Source organism: Tachyglossus aculeatus, chromosome 18, assembly GCF_015852505.1.
Source record: "Tachyglossus aculeatus isolate mTacAcu1 chromosome 18, mTacAcu1.pri, whole genome shotgun sequence".
NCBI lineage: Eukaryota > Metazoa > Chordata > Mammalia > Monotremata > Tachyglossidae > Tachyglossus > Tachyglossus aculeatus.
In genome coordinates, this window is record NC_052083.1 from 27,200,277 (window position 1) to 27,216,373 (window position 16,097).

Genomic DNA, 16,097 nt, shown 5'->3' on the forward strand with positions numbered 1-16,097 from the left:
GTCCCACCGTCAACCCCCGGCCCACGTCCTCCCCCTGACCTGGAATGCCCTCCCTCCGCACATCCACCAAGCTAGCTCCCTTCCTCCCTTCAAAGCCCTACTGTGAGCTCGCCTCCTCCAGGAGGCCTTCCCAGACTGAGCCCCCTCCCTCCTCTCCCCATCCTCCCCCTCCCCATCCCCCCTCCTTACCTCCTTCCCCTCCCCACAGATCTGTATATATGTATATATGTTTGTACATATTTATTACTTTATTTATTTATTTTACTTGTACATATTTATTCTACTTATTTTATTTTGTTAATATGTTTTGTTTTATTGTCTGTCTCCCCCTTCTAGACCGTGAGCCTGCTGTTGGACTCAACATGTCCAAGACGGAACTCCTGGTCTTCCCTCCCAAACACTGCCCTCTCCCTGACTTTCCCATCTCTGTTGACGGCACTACCATCCTTCCCGTCTCTTAAGCCCGCAACCTTGGTGTCATCCTGGACTCCGCTCTCTCATTCACCCCTCACATCCAAGCCATCACCAAAGCCTGCCTGTCTCAGCTCCGCAACATTACCAAGATCCGCCCTTTCCTCTCCATCCAAACCGCTACCCTGCTCGTTCAAGCTCTCATCCTATTCCGTCTGGACTACTGTACCAGCCTTCTCTCTGATCGCCCATCCTCGTGTCTCTCCCCACTTCAATCCATACTTCACGCCACTGCCCGGACTGTCTTTGTCCAGAAACGCTCTGGGCATGTTACTCCCCTCCTCAAAAATCTCGAGTGGCTACCAATCAATCTGCACATCAGGCAGAAACTGCTCACCCTCGGCTTCAAGGCTCTCCATCACCTCGCCCTCTCCTACCTCACCTCCCTTCTCTCCTTCTACAGCCCACCCTGTACCCTCCGCTCCTCTGCCGCTAATCTCCTCATCGTGCCTCGTTCTCGCCTGTCCCGCCATCGACCCCCGACCCACGTCATCCCCTGGGCCTGGAATGCCCTCCCTCTGCCCATCCGCCAAGCTAGCTCTCTTCCTCCCTTCAAGGCCCTCCTGAGAGCTCACCTCCTCCAGGAGGCCTTCCCAGTCTGAGCCCCTTCCTTCCTCTCCCCCTTGTCCCCCTCATCTTACCTCCTTCCCTTCCCCACAGCACCTGTATATATGTATATATGTTTGTATATATTTATTACTCTATTTATTTATTTATTTTACTTGTACATATCTATTCTATTTTATTTTGTTAGTATGTTTGGTTTTGTTCTCTGTCGCCCCCTTTTAGACTATGAGCCCACTGTTGGGTAGGGACTGTCTCTATATGTTGCTAACTTGTACTTCCCAAGCACTTAGTAAAGTGCTCTGCACACAGTAAGTGCTCAATAAGTACGATTGATTGATTGATTGATAGAAGGGGGCAAGGTGATGGACTGCTTTAAAGCCAATGGTGAGGAGTTTTTGTTTGATGTGGAGGTGGATGGGAAACCACTGGAGTTTTTTTGAGGAATGGGGTGATGTGTCCTGAACATTTTTGAGGAAAAATGATCTGGGCAGCAGACTGAAGTATGGACTGAAGTTGGGAGAGGCAGAAAGCTGCGAGGTCAGCAAGGAGGCTGATGTCATTGCTACAGAGCATGTTTTGGCTGGGAGGTAATGGTATTTTACATTAAAATGTCTGTTGAAAATGTGCTAATTGTAGGTAGGGAACCAGTTCAAAGTCAGATGGAGCCCAGATGAAATACAGATCGGCAAAATTGATCCAGATCATCACTAAGCCAAACATGAAGTATACACTGTAATTATGAAAAATGAATACTGGTTCTGAGTCATAAAAAAGTCACTGCTCAGTAGATACATATGCAATTTCAATATGCACTAATGTGCAAACATAAATATCCCTATAAAAATATATTTAAGGATATGATTACATTCAAAATTATTATTGCTTTCTTATAATTTACTAACATATCATCAGAACTGATTCGTTGAATTTTCAAGAGTTACGTGCATTTCTAGAATTCTAGTAAGTACAACTTCTTTGTGCAAAGGCAGGTAGAGATGACAAAACCTTAAGAGATTCCTTTCACATAAAACATAACTTTGATAATGGCATCTAAAGAAGTCAGGAAAAATGAGTCAGAAATGCAGAGTTTAAATTCACATTCATATCAGAGAAGCAGCGTGGCTTAGTGGAAAGAGCATGGGTTTGGGAGTCAGAGGATATGGGTTCTAATCCCAGTTCCGCCACTTTTCTGCTGTGTGACCTTGGGCAAGTCACTTAACTTCACTGATCCACCACTTTTCTGCTGTGTGACTTTGGGCAAGTCACTTAGCTTTTCTGTGCCTCAGTTCCCTCATCTGTAAAATGGGGATTAAGAATGTGAGCCCCATGTGGGACAACCTGATTACCCTGTGTCTCTCCCAGAGCTTAGAACAGTCCTTGGCAAATAGTAAGCACTTAAATACCAACATTATTATTATCATTTTTATTATTATCAGTTTAGCAACGTGAGGTTAAAAGTTTATTAAGATGTTGTCTGAACTTTGCTTAATTAAAATTCTGTGTTCACCTCTCAAGGTCACACCTGGAAAGTGTCCAGTATTCTACCCATCTCAACTATGGGAGGGAGAGTCAAGCAGAGGCCTACCCATTCCATTCCTAGCTTGGGCAGTGGCTACCGAGTGGAAGGTAATCTGCTACAAGCCAAAACTCCCCTGTGCTGGGCAGTAGCGGCATAGGAAAGAGTCGAGGGCGGAGACTCAGGTTTATTGGGCAGAAGGAGGTCATGGTAAACCACTTCTGGATTTTTTTTTTACCAAGAAAACTCTCTGGATCCACTACCAGAATGATTGCAGATGGAGAGTTCTGGGAGAGATGTGTGAGCCCATTGTTGGGTAGGGACAGTCTCTATATGTTGCCGACTTGTACTTCCCAAGTGCTTAGTAAAGTGCTCTGCACACTGTAAACACTCAATAAATATGACTGACTGAATGAATGAATGTATCCATGGCATCACTATGGACACGACTCGACAGCATAAGACAACAACAAAATTCTGTGTTATTCCTAATGAAATCACTTTGAATTTATTTACCCTTGTCCCCCTGATGAAAATGGGCATATTTGGGGGAAGGGGATATGTATACACCGGCACATAATTCAGTTTACTTACAAGAGGTTCAATACTGAGGACTTCAGTCTTCAGGGAAAAAGTTACTGTAGTTCCCACCATTCCACTACTTGTTTTAGGAACCAATAGTAGAGTACCTTCTGTTGGTCGTATGAAGCGACTGGTGAATTTCAGATTGATAATTACCTGGCTTCTAATTCATGAAAAAAAATGAAGAAAAACATGACTTGTAAAGACTTATATAGAGCTACTTTCTATATTACATATTACAATATGGTTTTCTTTTACATTGTAGTCACAAGGATTCTCGGAATGGAGAATTTTTTTTCTTCCAAATGTCTATGAATTAAAATAGAGATTTAAAAATGAATAGATGATCTCAGTGACATGGATAAATTCAGAGGACAAAGGGTCAGTCACAGCCCCAAAATATTTGCAATTTAAAGGAGTAAAAAAATGACATCTTTACACAACTTCCCCCGCTTTCTAATTCTGGAAACCTCCTCTTCCCTTCTCCCCTTCCAATATTCAATATTTTTGACTGTAAGGTAACGAGGAGAGAAGGAATGGAATGCCTCCTTAGGAAGAGAGCCTGAAAAATAATGGTACTATGAATGCTAGAGCATTTGGACTTTAATGGTTTTGAGGCTTGGCTTTTGGCTTCTAACAGAGGCATAGGTTGACCCAAGGAAAATCCCATTTAACGTTCGTTGGCTTCTGGTTTTAAATATGCCATTCTGTTTCCCAAAGGCTAGCCCTCTCACAGAATTCTCCTACTACCCTGAGAACTTGTTCCATAATGAGGTGGATGAACCAATCTCAGTAGAGGAATCTCCTCGCTAACATCTAAGTATCCTAAATTGAAACAGGACAGATCTAAATTAATTCTGAGGAATAACTGCCTAATAGAATTTTTGTTCAACACTGGAATGGCATACTGATAAAGGCTGTAAGGTCTCCTTCTTTGAAGGACTTTAAAAACAGAAGAGAATATCATGTGTCAGGGATGAATGGGGAGTGATACTGGCTAAAGGCGAATAGACTAATTCTATGTATTTAGAATTTCTCAGCTCAATTTTCATTCCTTCCTTTGGGATACAGGATGTTTCCAGTAAAAATACAGTTACATTTCCATACAGCTTCATGAGCTGATGGAAAAAGTGCTATTTACTAATCTCTTTATTCTGACATTTTATTGCCACTGTAACAGTAATTCACAGTCATCCAGGTTACCCAAAATGGATATAAAAAGCTAAGCTGTATTAGAGTATTCTTGAGTGCCTAGAATCTCCCCCTTTTGTGGATTGTTAGCCTAATCCAAAGGCTTGACTCAAAATATTTTTCAACATCATAATCCTAAGACTCAAAATTTACATTTAAGGATAGACAGCTTGAAAATCAAACAGTAGCTGTTTTTATTTTAAAAAAAACAATGAAAAGCATTATGCATATTCATTCATGCATATATGCTTACAACAATAAAAAGCACAAATCAAAGCAGAGAACTCACACATGTAACAAATCTAACTCCAGTGCCACTGCTGAATAAATAGAAAATAAAAACTTACATTGAGAAGTGTCTAGCAAATCAGTTTTCAAAACAAAGCATGCGACTCAAAGGCATAAATATTTGTAGTCTAAACAGTCTGCTTGCTTGAAAATGAAAATTTTTTTACTGTGTTTCTAGAGATACCCTCAAGTTATTGTTTTATACGAATGGTGTAAACTAAACTCTGGGGGCAAATGACACTTACTTTGGGGCTATCATGACTGTATTCCCTTTAGGCAATGAGAAATCCGCAGAATCGATTCCTACAATTGCAGCATTATATACCAAACTTTTTGTGCTTGGGTTTTTCAATCGTACCTACAAAATAAAGGAAAAGGATATATTGGTTTCAGAAGAAAAGCGGATTTGGGGGCTGAATATATATATTCAGGGAGAGAGAGAGAAAGAGAAAAGGAGGTAGGGAGGGAGAGAGAGATGGGGAGGATATTTGGGCCATGCAATGCCTTGGTAAAAGAGCTCAGTGACTGCTTTAAGATCTATGATGTTGATGCACCTTTGGTTGTGTACAGAATTTCACAGATCTATGCTGGTACGTGACTTTTATGTTACATGAGCTGTATGTGGGGCATAGCACTGTGCTGAATCTGTTCTTTATATACATATATACATATTGATATATATATATTTTATACACATACGTCTTCTCAGATATGCATGCTACAAAGAATCATCAGTTTGAAAAAAACTGCCACTAAATTAACTGGCTTGAATATATCACGTGCTTTCAAAAAACAACTGTAGCTAGATGGCTGGGGAGTGGCACTCGTTTTGAATTATGCTATAAGTAAATTAATAATCCATTTAATGAGGAGTCACCGTATACGCTTTATAGGTTCAAAGAATAATTCCCTCATACTTGGTGGTCTGAGTTCTGTAAATGCATGGATTACATATAATGCTGTAATATTTGAAACAGAGGCGACGTTAACCACTCCTTACCGCAGAAACACTAGAGACTAAAAAACTGAAATGGAAATACCCCACTACCCTGCCAAATTTCAAAGATTCCACCAAGGAGGCCGAGGCAAGAAATGTGTGATCAGCCAAAAAAAAAAAAAAAACTACTTACAATAGACCAGTCACTGACTGTCACATGGCCAGGGGTGCGGGGAGGGAGAAAGAAGAGGGAGGGAGGGAGATGGTTCAGGTGTATGTGTGTTTCTATGAGTGTGTGAAAGAGAGAGACAGACTGAAAAGACTGATACAGGCTGACATTCTCCCATCTTGTTTACAAATAAGGGTCAATCCTTTAGGGGCTAATGGGTTTTCCCAGTCAGCGAACTTAACCGTTTTCAGCTCGATCCTGGGCTGGCCAAATCATCACGGAGCCTCTCTGCTATAACGCAACAGCTTCTTTCCCTTCTTTTCCCTCGAGCCTTGCTGTCTGCTGCACACTCTCCTTGTCATCAACTGCTATGACACACCACGCAATGTCTTTTTCTTCCTCGTAGGATTCCACGTAACGCCCTTCATTTTGTTTTTATTGGTGTTTGTTAGGGGCTCACTATGTACCGAGCCGAAGTACTAAGTACTGGGGTAGATAATCAAATTGGACACCGTTCCTACCCCATTTGGAGCTCCTGGTCTAAGGAGGAGACAGAACAGATATTGAATCCCAATTTTACAGATGAGGAAACTGAGGCGCAAAGATGTTAAGTGACTTGGGACTGTCACACATCAGGCAAGTGGCAGAGTTGGGATTAGAATCCAAGTCTCCTGAAGCCCAGGACCATGCTCTTTCCATTATGCGACACTGCCTCTCCATTAAGGAGAAAAGTGCCCAAACTCCATCCCCTAAAACCTAGCCTTCCATCAGGCACAGTTTTTGAACATTACAGTTCAACAGCTAATTCTGCAAAACATGGAATGACCATTTTACAGTTCTGCAACTCCTGCTACACAAATTTAAGATCAAATGTAAAAGGTCTTTTCCCGTAACTTCAGCATGACGATGCACGTCTCGCTAAATACCCCTGCAAAACTATATTGTACAAATGTTTTTATATTCTTTTTAAACATGGAAGAAATGTGTGGGGCATTCATCAGCCTATATAATAATAATAATAATGATAATAACAATGGTATTTGTTAAGTGGTTACTGTGAGTCAAGCACTATTCTAAGCACTGGGGACGATACAAGTTAATCAAGTTGGACACAGTCACTGCCCCATACGGGGCTCACAGTTTTAATCCCCATTTTCCAAATGAGGGAACCGAGGCCCAGAAAAGTGAAGTGACTTGCCCAAGGTCACACAGCAGACAATTGAAGGAGCTAGGATTAGAACCCAAGTCCTTCTGACTTTCAGGCCAGTGCCCTAACGAGTACGCCATACTTGGGCCTTGGATACTTTTAATAATTATATACATACCTGCCTAAAAATGCTGGCATGGAGTGGGCCAGAGAACTCAACGGTCTTCTTGGGCAAATAATGAGGCAGTCGTTCATACATATAAACGCAGAGCATAAGCATCATGATAGGATTTGGATCACAGATGTCAGTTGCCTGATAAAGAACATAGAAATCAACTAGCAGAACATTCTGATAGCCACATTTTTATCTTCACATCTTTACTCACCTGAGGGGTTGTTCTATACCTTGGCTGTCTGAGAGAGCCTGATTTGCTACAGGCAGGGCATTAGCTAGCCAGGCCCTGCCAGGCAAAGTAAGAAGAACACTATCTTTTCCTCACTGAAAGTTGTAAAACAGACTGCTCCTTTCATGTTTTCGGCCTGCAGCTCTTCTCAGTCCCATTCCCACAACCTGAATTCCTCCACGCTCTTAGTTTTTTCTATTCTACCACTATTGCACTTGGATCTATGACCTTTGAGCATGGCTCCACAGCGCTTATAAATAATTATAAATCATTTATTCATTCATTGATTCAATTGTATTTAGTGAGCACTTACTGTGTGCAGAGCACTGTAAGAGCTCCTTATCTTCCCACCCAAACCCTGCTCTCCCCCTTTCTCATCACTGTAGATGGCACTACCATCCTTCCTGTCTCTCAAGCCCATAACCTTGGCGTTATCCTTCATTATTACAATGGCATTTGTTAAGCACTTACTATGTGCAAAGCACTGTTCTAAGCGCTGGGGGGATACAGGGTGATCAGGTTGTCCCATGTGGGGCTCACAGTATTAATCCCCATTTTACAGACGAGGTAACAGGCTCAGAGAAGTTAGTGACTTGCCCAATCTCACAGAGCAGACATGTGGCAGATCCAGGATTCAAACCCATGACCTCTGACTCCAAAGCCCGTGCTCTTTCCACTGAGCCACACTGCTTCTCCCCTCTCTCATTCAATTCACATAGTCAATCCATCACAAAATCCTGTCTGTCCCACCTTCACAACATCGCTGAAATCCGCCCTTTCCTCTCCATCCAAACTGCTACCACGTTAATCCGATCACTCATCCTCTCCTGCCTGGATTGCTGCATCAGCTTCCTTGCTGACCTCCCAGCCTTCTGCCTCTCCCCACTCCAATCTATATTTCACTCTGTCCCCCTGTATTAAATGTCTGTCATCCCCGCTAGACTGTAGGCTTGTTGTGGGCAAGGAATGTGCCTGCCAAACCTGTGGTACTATGCTCTCCCAAGTGCTTAGTACAGTGTTCTGCACATGGTAAGTGCTCAATCAATACAACTGCTACTGCCGCCACCAATCTTTTCCACAGACTGCAGCTGTCACCAACTGGGACTGTGAGAATGATGAGGCCAGCCTAGACCAAAGCGGAGGTGGGAAAGGGTCAATATATTCGTGAATGACAGTTCCAGGATATGTTATTAGAGGGAAAATGTAAGGGACATCAGTAGTTTTATGACATCACCCCATTTCCCCAAAGATTGCTTGTCACTTCTGCCGATTCCAGTGATTCTGGGGGCCGAGTGCCTAAAATGTCAGGGGAGTTACAAGTTTTATGAAGAAAGACAGTCATCATCCTGTCCCTCCAAGGATTGTTCATCTCCTCTGCAGAAACCACAGTTATGAGGGACCAGATCATTGGACTTATCCAATTTAGAGTTACTTTTCACTCATATCTGAACTATAAACTACCCAGTTACAACAAATGCTTAAAGTCACCTTCTGGCAATAGGATCATCCTTTCAGAGAGTGCAAGTTTCATAGCATCCAGAAGTCTGCCTGAATCCCCAAAGGAAGTTTGCAACCTCTTAGCTGCCAGAATCATACTTGCAAAATGTTAGCTGGCCATTTTTCAGCAGCTCCGGTGTTTGCTAAGATTTGGCATCTGCTGTCAATAGTGCAGTTTTGAGAGTTAAAAGAGAGACTCTGGGCTGTCTCTGCAGAATCTCTAGACTGTAAATTCTCTGTGGGAAGGGAAACACGTCTTCCAACTCTGTAATACTGTACTGTCCCAAGATCTGAACACTGTAAGCTCTCAATACCCCTGTTAGCTCACTTGAATCTGTATTAGCCCCACCTCTTTCCACTCCCCACTTCTGAAACTTCTAGTTCTTGGAAGAGGGAGAGGACTCCTCTCCCCTCCCCACTTAAATTAACTCAAAGCAGGTAGGAGAAACGTTCAGAGGCAGCTACAAGTAGGAAGAGGGGAACAGCAAGTAGTCACGTGGGACAACCTGAACACCTTGTAACCTCCCCAGCGCTTAGAACAGTGCTTTGCACATAGTAAGTGCTTAATAAATGTCATTATTATTATATGGAAAATTGTAACAATACGATTTTGATTATTTATCTAATCTGAAACACCAAACATAATGATGGTGATAATAGTACTTATTAAGCTCTATGTTCATTCAACCATACTTATTGAGCATTTACTGTTTGCAGAGCATTGTACTAAGCGCTTCAGTGCCAGGCACTGAACTAAGCGCTTGAAGTATATACAAGATAATCAGGCTAGACACAATCCCCATCTTCACTTGGGGCTTACAGTCAATCTACATTTCACAGACGAGTTAGCTGAGGCACAGAGAAGTTAAGTGACTTGCCCAAGGTCACACAGCAGACAAATGGTGGATCAGGATTAGAACCCAGGTCCTTCCGATTCTTAGGCCTGGGCTTTTTCCAATAGACCTGACTGCTTCTCTGATAGTTTACTCCTTGATCATCATTTAGCCACTTTAGAAGGATCATTAACACTTTCAGACAACTAGATGACCATTTCCTAAAATTATGCCCTGATAGCTGGGTTAGTAAAGTTATAGATTAACAAATTCTGGAAATACAAATCAATAGTACCTTACTAACTCATTTATTCTTAATCGGAACTGAAAAAATATTATGGCATTAATTTTAACGTGTATATAATTTAATAAGTCTATTGCCATTGACCAAAACAAAGAGGTATTGCCTTCGAATGTCTGTTCTATGATATAGCTCTTTCAGCTATAACTATTTTCACCATTATTTTAAAAAGCATTTGAAGAGAATTTTCTCTGTGCACAATTTCTTTGATTTTTTTTTTTTACAAAACAAAATGAATAGCCTAGCATAAAAATGATTTACGAGAAATGTGGCAGAGCTATTTGGGATAATTCACCTCCCTTTTTCATTCATTCAATCATATTTATTGAGAACTTACTGTGTGGAGAGCACTGTCCTAAGCGCTTGGGAAGTACAAGTTGGCAACATATAGAGACGGTCCCTACCCAACAGTGGGCTCACAGTCTAGAAGGGGGAGACAGAGAACAAAACAAAACATATTAACAAAATAAGATAAATAGAATAAATATGTACAAGTAAAATAAATACATAACGCTTTCGCAAAACATTTACAAATTCCTCATGGTGACCTGGAAACCTGAGATGACTTGAGGGAGAAACAGTTTAAAGGAGATAGTGGAAAGATTTTAAGGCAATTCAGAGCTCAGCATGTCAGTGCTCTCTTTGGCAAATAAAACTAAACTTCAGGGTTCAGTTGTTATGTTGCTTAAATCTCCAGTATATGCTGGTGATACATCAATCAATCATACTTATTGGATGCTTAATGCATGCAGAGCACAGTACTAAGCTCTTGGAAGAGATGCTTAATGCATGCAGAGCACAGTACTAAGCGCTTGGAAGAGTACAGTGTAACAAAGTTGGTAGTTCCCTGCTCACTAGAGGGAGTGAAGGACATTACTATGTTACAGAAACATACCTAAATTCTGTGGGACTGAAAGTGGAATGTAAATCCAAGTTCAAGGGTGAAAAATTCTATCCTCTGTGCTAAATATGTTTTCATAGAATCAACTTGTATAGACCTACCTAAACCCTAGAGAGCACATCACATTATTTTTTTACACTTAAAATGTACAGCCTAACTCTCATTGCAGGCAGGGAATGTGTCTGTTTATTGTTGTATTGTACAGTGCTCTGCACACAGTACATGCTCACTAAATACCATTGAAGGGTTAGTGCCTCCCTGGCGGGAAATTATTCTGGGAAAGATACCGATTCTTTAAGATGAGTAAGATCATTTTTAGTGTATAAATCCTCCAGAGCATGGAGTGAATGTCACTCCCCAAATGTCAAACTTGCAATAGGGAATCACTTTTGAACACCAAGAAAATCGGGTTTGAGATAAACTTCAGCTTTATTTATTCAGATTATTCATCTATCAATGGTAAGTAATGACTGCTTGCTTTGCCCAAGGCACTGTACTAAATTCTTGGGAGGAGACTATAAGTGCAGTTAGTCCCGACTCTGCCAACTGTCAGCTGTGTGCCTTTGGGCAAGTCACTTAACTTCTCTGGGCCTCAGTTACCTCATCTGTAAAATGGGGCTGAAGACTGTGAGCCCCCCATGGGACAACCTAATCACCTTGTAAACTCCCCAGCGCTTAGAACAGTGCTTGAATGTGAGCCCACTGTTGGGTAGAGACCATCTCTATATGTTGCCAACTTGTACTTCCCAAGTGCTTAGTACAGTGCTCTTCACACAGTAACCGCTCAATAAATACAATTGAATGAATAGTAAGTACTTAATAAATGCCATTATTATTATTATTATTATTAGTTAGTGGATCTGTTCCCTGCCTTCAGAGAACATACAATCTAACTGGAAAGACAGACACTAAAATAAATTTCTACATTTATATCAATCATGCAATTAATGTAAAATGACTGATGGCTCAGGTTATTAAATGTTTTCTTTCCTTTTTCTTCATTAAATATAGCTATCAACCTCATTTATCTTCATTATGTTGTCTATCAAAAATTGTAGTTCATCCTAATAATTTAGCAGAAATAATCGTTTCTACAGGTGAGCCCTGAAAGACACATACTCGGTCTAAAGAGATTATCTTACATCTAGCTCAGTGCTTGGTAAATGCTTAATGGAGGCTGTTATTAGAAGACGTTAGTGACAATCTCAGAAAATAGTTCGTATTGGGAATGACTCGCCATCTTCCTATAATGCTCTTTGGAAGGCATAAGTCCTCTCCTTTTTCTTCTATGGTATTTGTTAAATGCTTACCATGTGCCAGGCACTATACTAAGTGCTAGGGTAGTACCAAGCTAATCACATTGAACATAGTCCCCGTCCCACTAAGCGCTCACAATTTTAATCTCCATTTGACAGATGAGGTAATAGACTCAGAAAAGTGAAGTGATTTGCCTAAGGTCACAAAGCAGACATATGGCGGAGCTGGAATTAGAACCCAGGCCCTTCTGCCTCCCAGGTCCGGGCTCTATTCCATAAGCCTTGCTGCTTCCCTCCTCAAAAATCTCCACTGGCTACCCATTTCCCTCCACAGAGAACAGAAACCCCAAATCCCAAGGAGCTCGGGGCTCTTCCTCCAGCTCTCTGTCTTTCTGCTACTTCTACCGCTCCACTTGGTTTTGCACACTTTACTCCTCCCAACCCAACGGCTCACTCTTAATTCAACTTAATTAACACCAACAGGGACGTTGGATGGGTTTCATGGTCACAATTCCAGGAGATTTCCTAGAACAATCTATACAGTATAATATACCATTCACAATCTACACACTCTAGTTGTCTCCATAACTTGTATTATTGATTTGAAAGCCTAAAGTGGAATCTTAACTTGGAAGTCCACATGCATTGAAATGTATTACCTCTGCTGAAATCTCTCTCAGTCTATTTATTTTAAAGCTAAGATGAGAAATTGGAAATTTTTCATTTCACTACTGCATTATAAAAGGATCGTAAAAACTGCACATACACAATGCAAGGTCTTTAATTCAACGTTGGAGCTCCGGTAACATTAAAAACCCTCAAGCTTCATTCCTGCGGTTTATGATGCATGAGTTTCTCAACAGAATTACTGTCTTATTATGCACAGTTGGGTTGTACATAATTCTACATATTAAAATAATGCAGTCATTTTATATGAGTCATATTTCAGTTCCTTCTCGGTAACAATTTACTGTGAAAAATCTGTTTCCATTCTTTCGTCTTAAAATTTTGTATGAAATGAGATTTCTAGTGTGTAAAATGCAGAAATATTCATAAAATGTTTATAAGAGTGCATCCTGTCTAGCACTTCACCTGTACATCCATATGAAGGCTGATGGCATGAAAAGCTTGAATAACAATCAAGCAATTGTGCAGACACTGTTCAGGATTGCTTGGATTTGTATACATCTTCACAAAATGCGTAGGGATCTGCAAAAGACAAAGTCAAACTTTTTTTTCCCAATCAAAGGGAAAGAGAAACCTGCAGCTTCATCAATCTCTTCTCTATCGCTCTTCCAAGCAGCATCGCAAATCTTCATGTACACCTTGGGGCAGACATTCATTCCCAAAATACTCTCTGCGGCCAACCAAACGCAAGCTTCCTTGGATAAAACTTACCGCTTTCTGTCTTTCAAACTGCAAACTGAAAAGTATCCTCTGAAGCTCCTACGACATATTCGTAGGCAAAAGAAAAATTGATAGCTGGGGGCTACTGAACCAAAATTTGAAAAGGGAATGAGAAGCTGAGAAGAAATCAGGTCTTACCAAGAACGGGCAATATGCTGCCATCTGTGCAGCCAGAACTAGACCATCCGAAAGATCTTTATCAAAATTGATTATCCATCTCTTTGGGGGCACGTCACCTGTTTGTAAGAAACGGGGGGGAAAAAGAAATTATAGATTAATCTGTCTGTGCTGGGAAGCTCTCTGTAATAATAAATAATGATAATGATGGTAATTGGTAAATTCTTATTGGAAGCTATTGTTATATTATTATTAAGAGGGTAGTGACAATCTCAGAAAATAGTTTGTATTGGATAGGACTGAACCATCATTCATTCATTCATTCATATCATCATCAATCGTATTTATTGAGTGCTTACTATGTGCAGAGCACTGTACTAAGCGCTTGGGAAGTACAAATTGGCAACATATAGAGACAGTCCCTACCCAACAGTGGGCTCACAGTCTAAAAGGGCTCACAGTCTAAAAATTCATATGTATTGAGAGCTTACTATGTGCAAAGCACTGTACTAAGTGCTTGGGAAAGTACAATATAACAACAAATAGACAAATTCCTGCCCACAATGAGCTCACAGTCTAGACAGGGAGAAAGATATTTATATAAATAAATTACAGATATATACAATATATAAAGGTATATATCTTCCTATAACAATAATAATTATAATAATAATTGTATTTATTAAGTGCTTACTATGCGCCGGGCACTGTACTAAATGCTGGGGGATACAAGCAAATTGGGTTGGACACAGTCCCTGAGACACATGGGGCTCACAGTCTTAATCCCCATTTTACAAATGAGGGAACTGAAGCACAGAGAAGTGAAGTCATTTGCCCAAGGCCACACAGCAGACAAGTGGCAGAGCCAGAATTAGAATCCATGATCTTCTGACTCCCAGGCCTGTGCTCTATCCATATGAGGCAGACAGATGAGGTCAAACTTCTCTGTCACCCAAACCCCTAGTATGGGCGACAGTTTCTGCCCCACCTGGGGTTCACAGAAAGAAGATTAATCTAATCCCCATTTTACAGATGAGGAAACTGGGACACGGAAGCTATGCCCAAATTCACTTGGCAGGCAAGTTGTGGAGCTGGGGTTAGCCCACAGTGATCGATCATGGAGGAGTTGTGGGGAAAATGGTCTATAATAGTCAAGAATTAAACAATTGGCATGCACTGATTGTCTGCTGTGTGACCTTGGGCAAGTCGCTTCACTTCTCTGGGCCTCAGTTTCCTCATCTGTAAAATGGAGATTGAGACTGTGAGCCCATGTGGGACAGGGACTGTGCCTAATCCAATTTGCTTGTACCCAACCCAGTGCTTAGTACAGTGCCTGACACATAGTAAGTGTTTAATACCATAATTATTATTATTATTATTAGCAGGGAAATGCAGTTGAAGTGATAAAAGCTAGGAGAGCTGCTTCAGCTGAGAAGCAGAGCATAGTTGTAGCAGAGGAAAGCAAGTAAGCAACGTAGTCAATGATGGAAATTTAGCTTGACCATGATTTTAGGCACAAGAAAGAGTTCCTGTCCTTTCACCTTTCTCCTGCAACTCTCCTCTTCTCTCTCATTCTCCCTCCTGAAATGAATGCACTGGAGGGTGAAGGTATTCCCGAGAGGCCTAAATCCCCCTAATCACAGTTTCCCTAAATTCAGCAAGTGTTTGGTTTTTTTGCCATTCCCATCCAAAATCACAGTTGAACAATCTTTCACACAGGCCCAATCTACCGCCTGTTGACTCTGTTACAAGTTGCGTAGCTGTCTTCTTGCCACTCCAAACACTGCACAAAGTACAGCAGAACAAATTACTAATCACTTGAGAGTACAACCCAACAAAATAACAGGCATTTTCTGCCCACAACGGGATTACAGTCTAAAGGGAGAGGCTCTTACTCCCCGTGGTATAGTCCCTGCAGGCAGGCAATATGTCCATCAACTCTGTCATACTGGATTCTACCAAACACTTATATCAGTGCTCTGCACATGATAAGGGTTCAATCAATACACCTGATAGATGGACTGACTTTACCATGAGGAAGTAAATATTTCAGAGATGATATCTGCAAGTTGAAGCATAGAAATTGGCAAATATAATTCTGGAAGCAGGCTAAAATAAACATAGGTATAAACTAGGTTGTATTGACTTTTCCTAGACAGAAAAATAGAACAAATTTGATTTGAAGCATGTTAGAAGCCCCTCCTCCTTAACCATTTTCAGCAATACTGGCAATTACTTTGCTACCGAACATTTCCTTTTGAGTTGCTTTTTCAATGCTGGTAATATCTAATGACAATAATGCTTGAGAGGAAACTAATTAATAAACTCACCCTTAGACAACATAACAGTAAACATAAGGGTATTTCTTACGAACACAAAGCTTTATAATTTACTATTGTTCTAGCTGCAAATTTCAATATGATCTTACTGAGTTGTTTGGTCTGACCTAAGTTTTACATGACATTAAATTGATTGAATGCTTAAAAATTTGCTTTGACTATAACTTGAAATAT

General features: G+C 40.9%; 1 protein-coding gene across 1 annotated transcript in view; it reads right to left on the reverse strand.

Moving 5' to 3' along the window:
- The window catches only part of CFAP47 (cilia and flagella associated protein 47), a 271,714-nt gene that overhangs the window by 158,186 nt on the left and 97,431 nt on the right, over positions 1–16,097 (reverse strand). The window contains exons 34-38 of the mRNA XM_038760124.1: positions 13,606–13,703; positions 13,153–13,269; positions 7,047–7,181; positions 4,861–4,973; positions 3,149–3,299 (exon numbers count right to left, since the gene is read on the reverse strand). Of these exons, the coding sequence (XP_038616052.1) occupies positions 3,149–3,299; positions 4,861–4,973; positions 7,047–7,181; positions 13,153–13,269; positions 13,606–13,703 (614 nt within the window). The remainder of the gene's footprint in view (positions 1–3,148; positions 3,300–4,860; positions 4,974–7,046; positions 7,182–13,152; positions 13,270–13,605; positions 13,704–16,097) is intronic.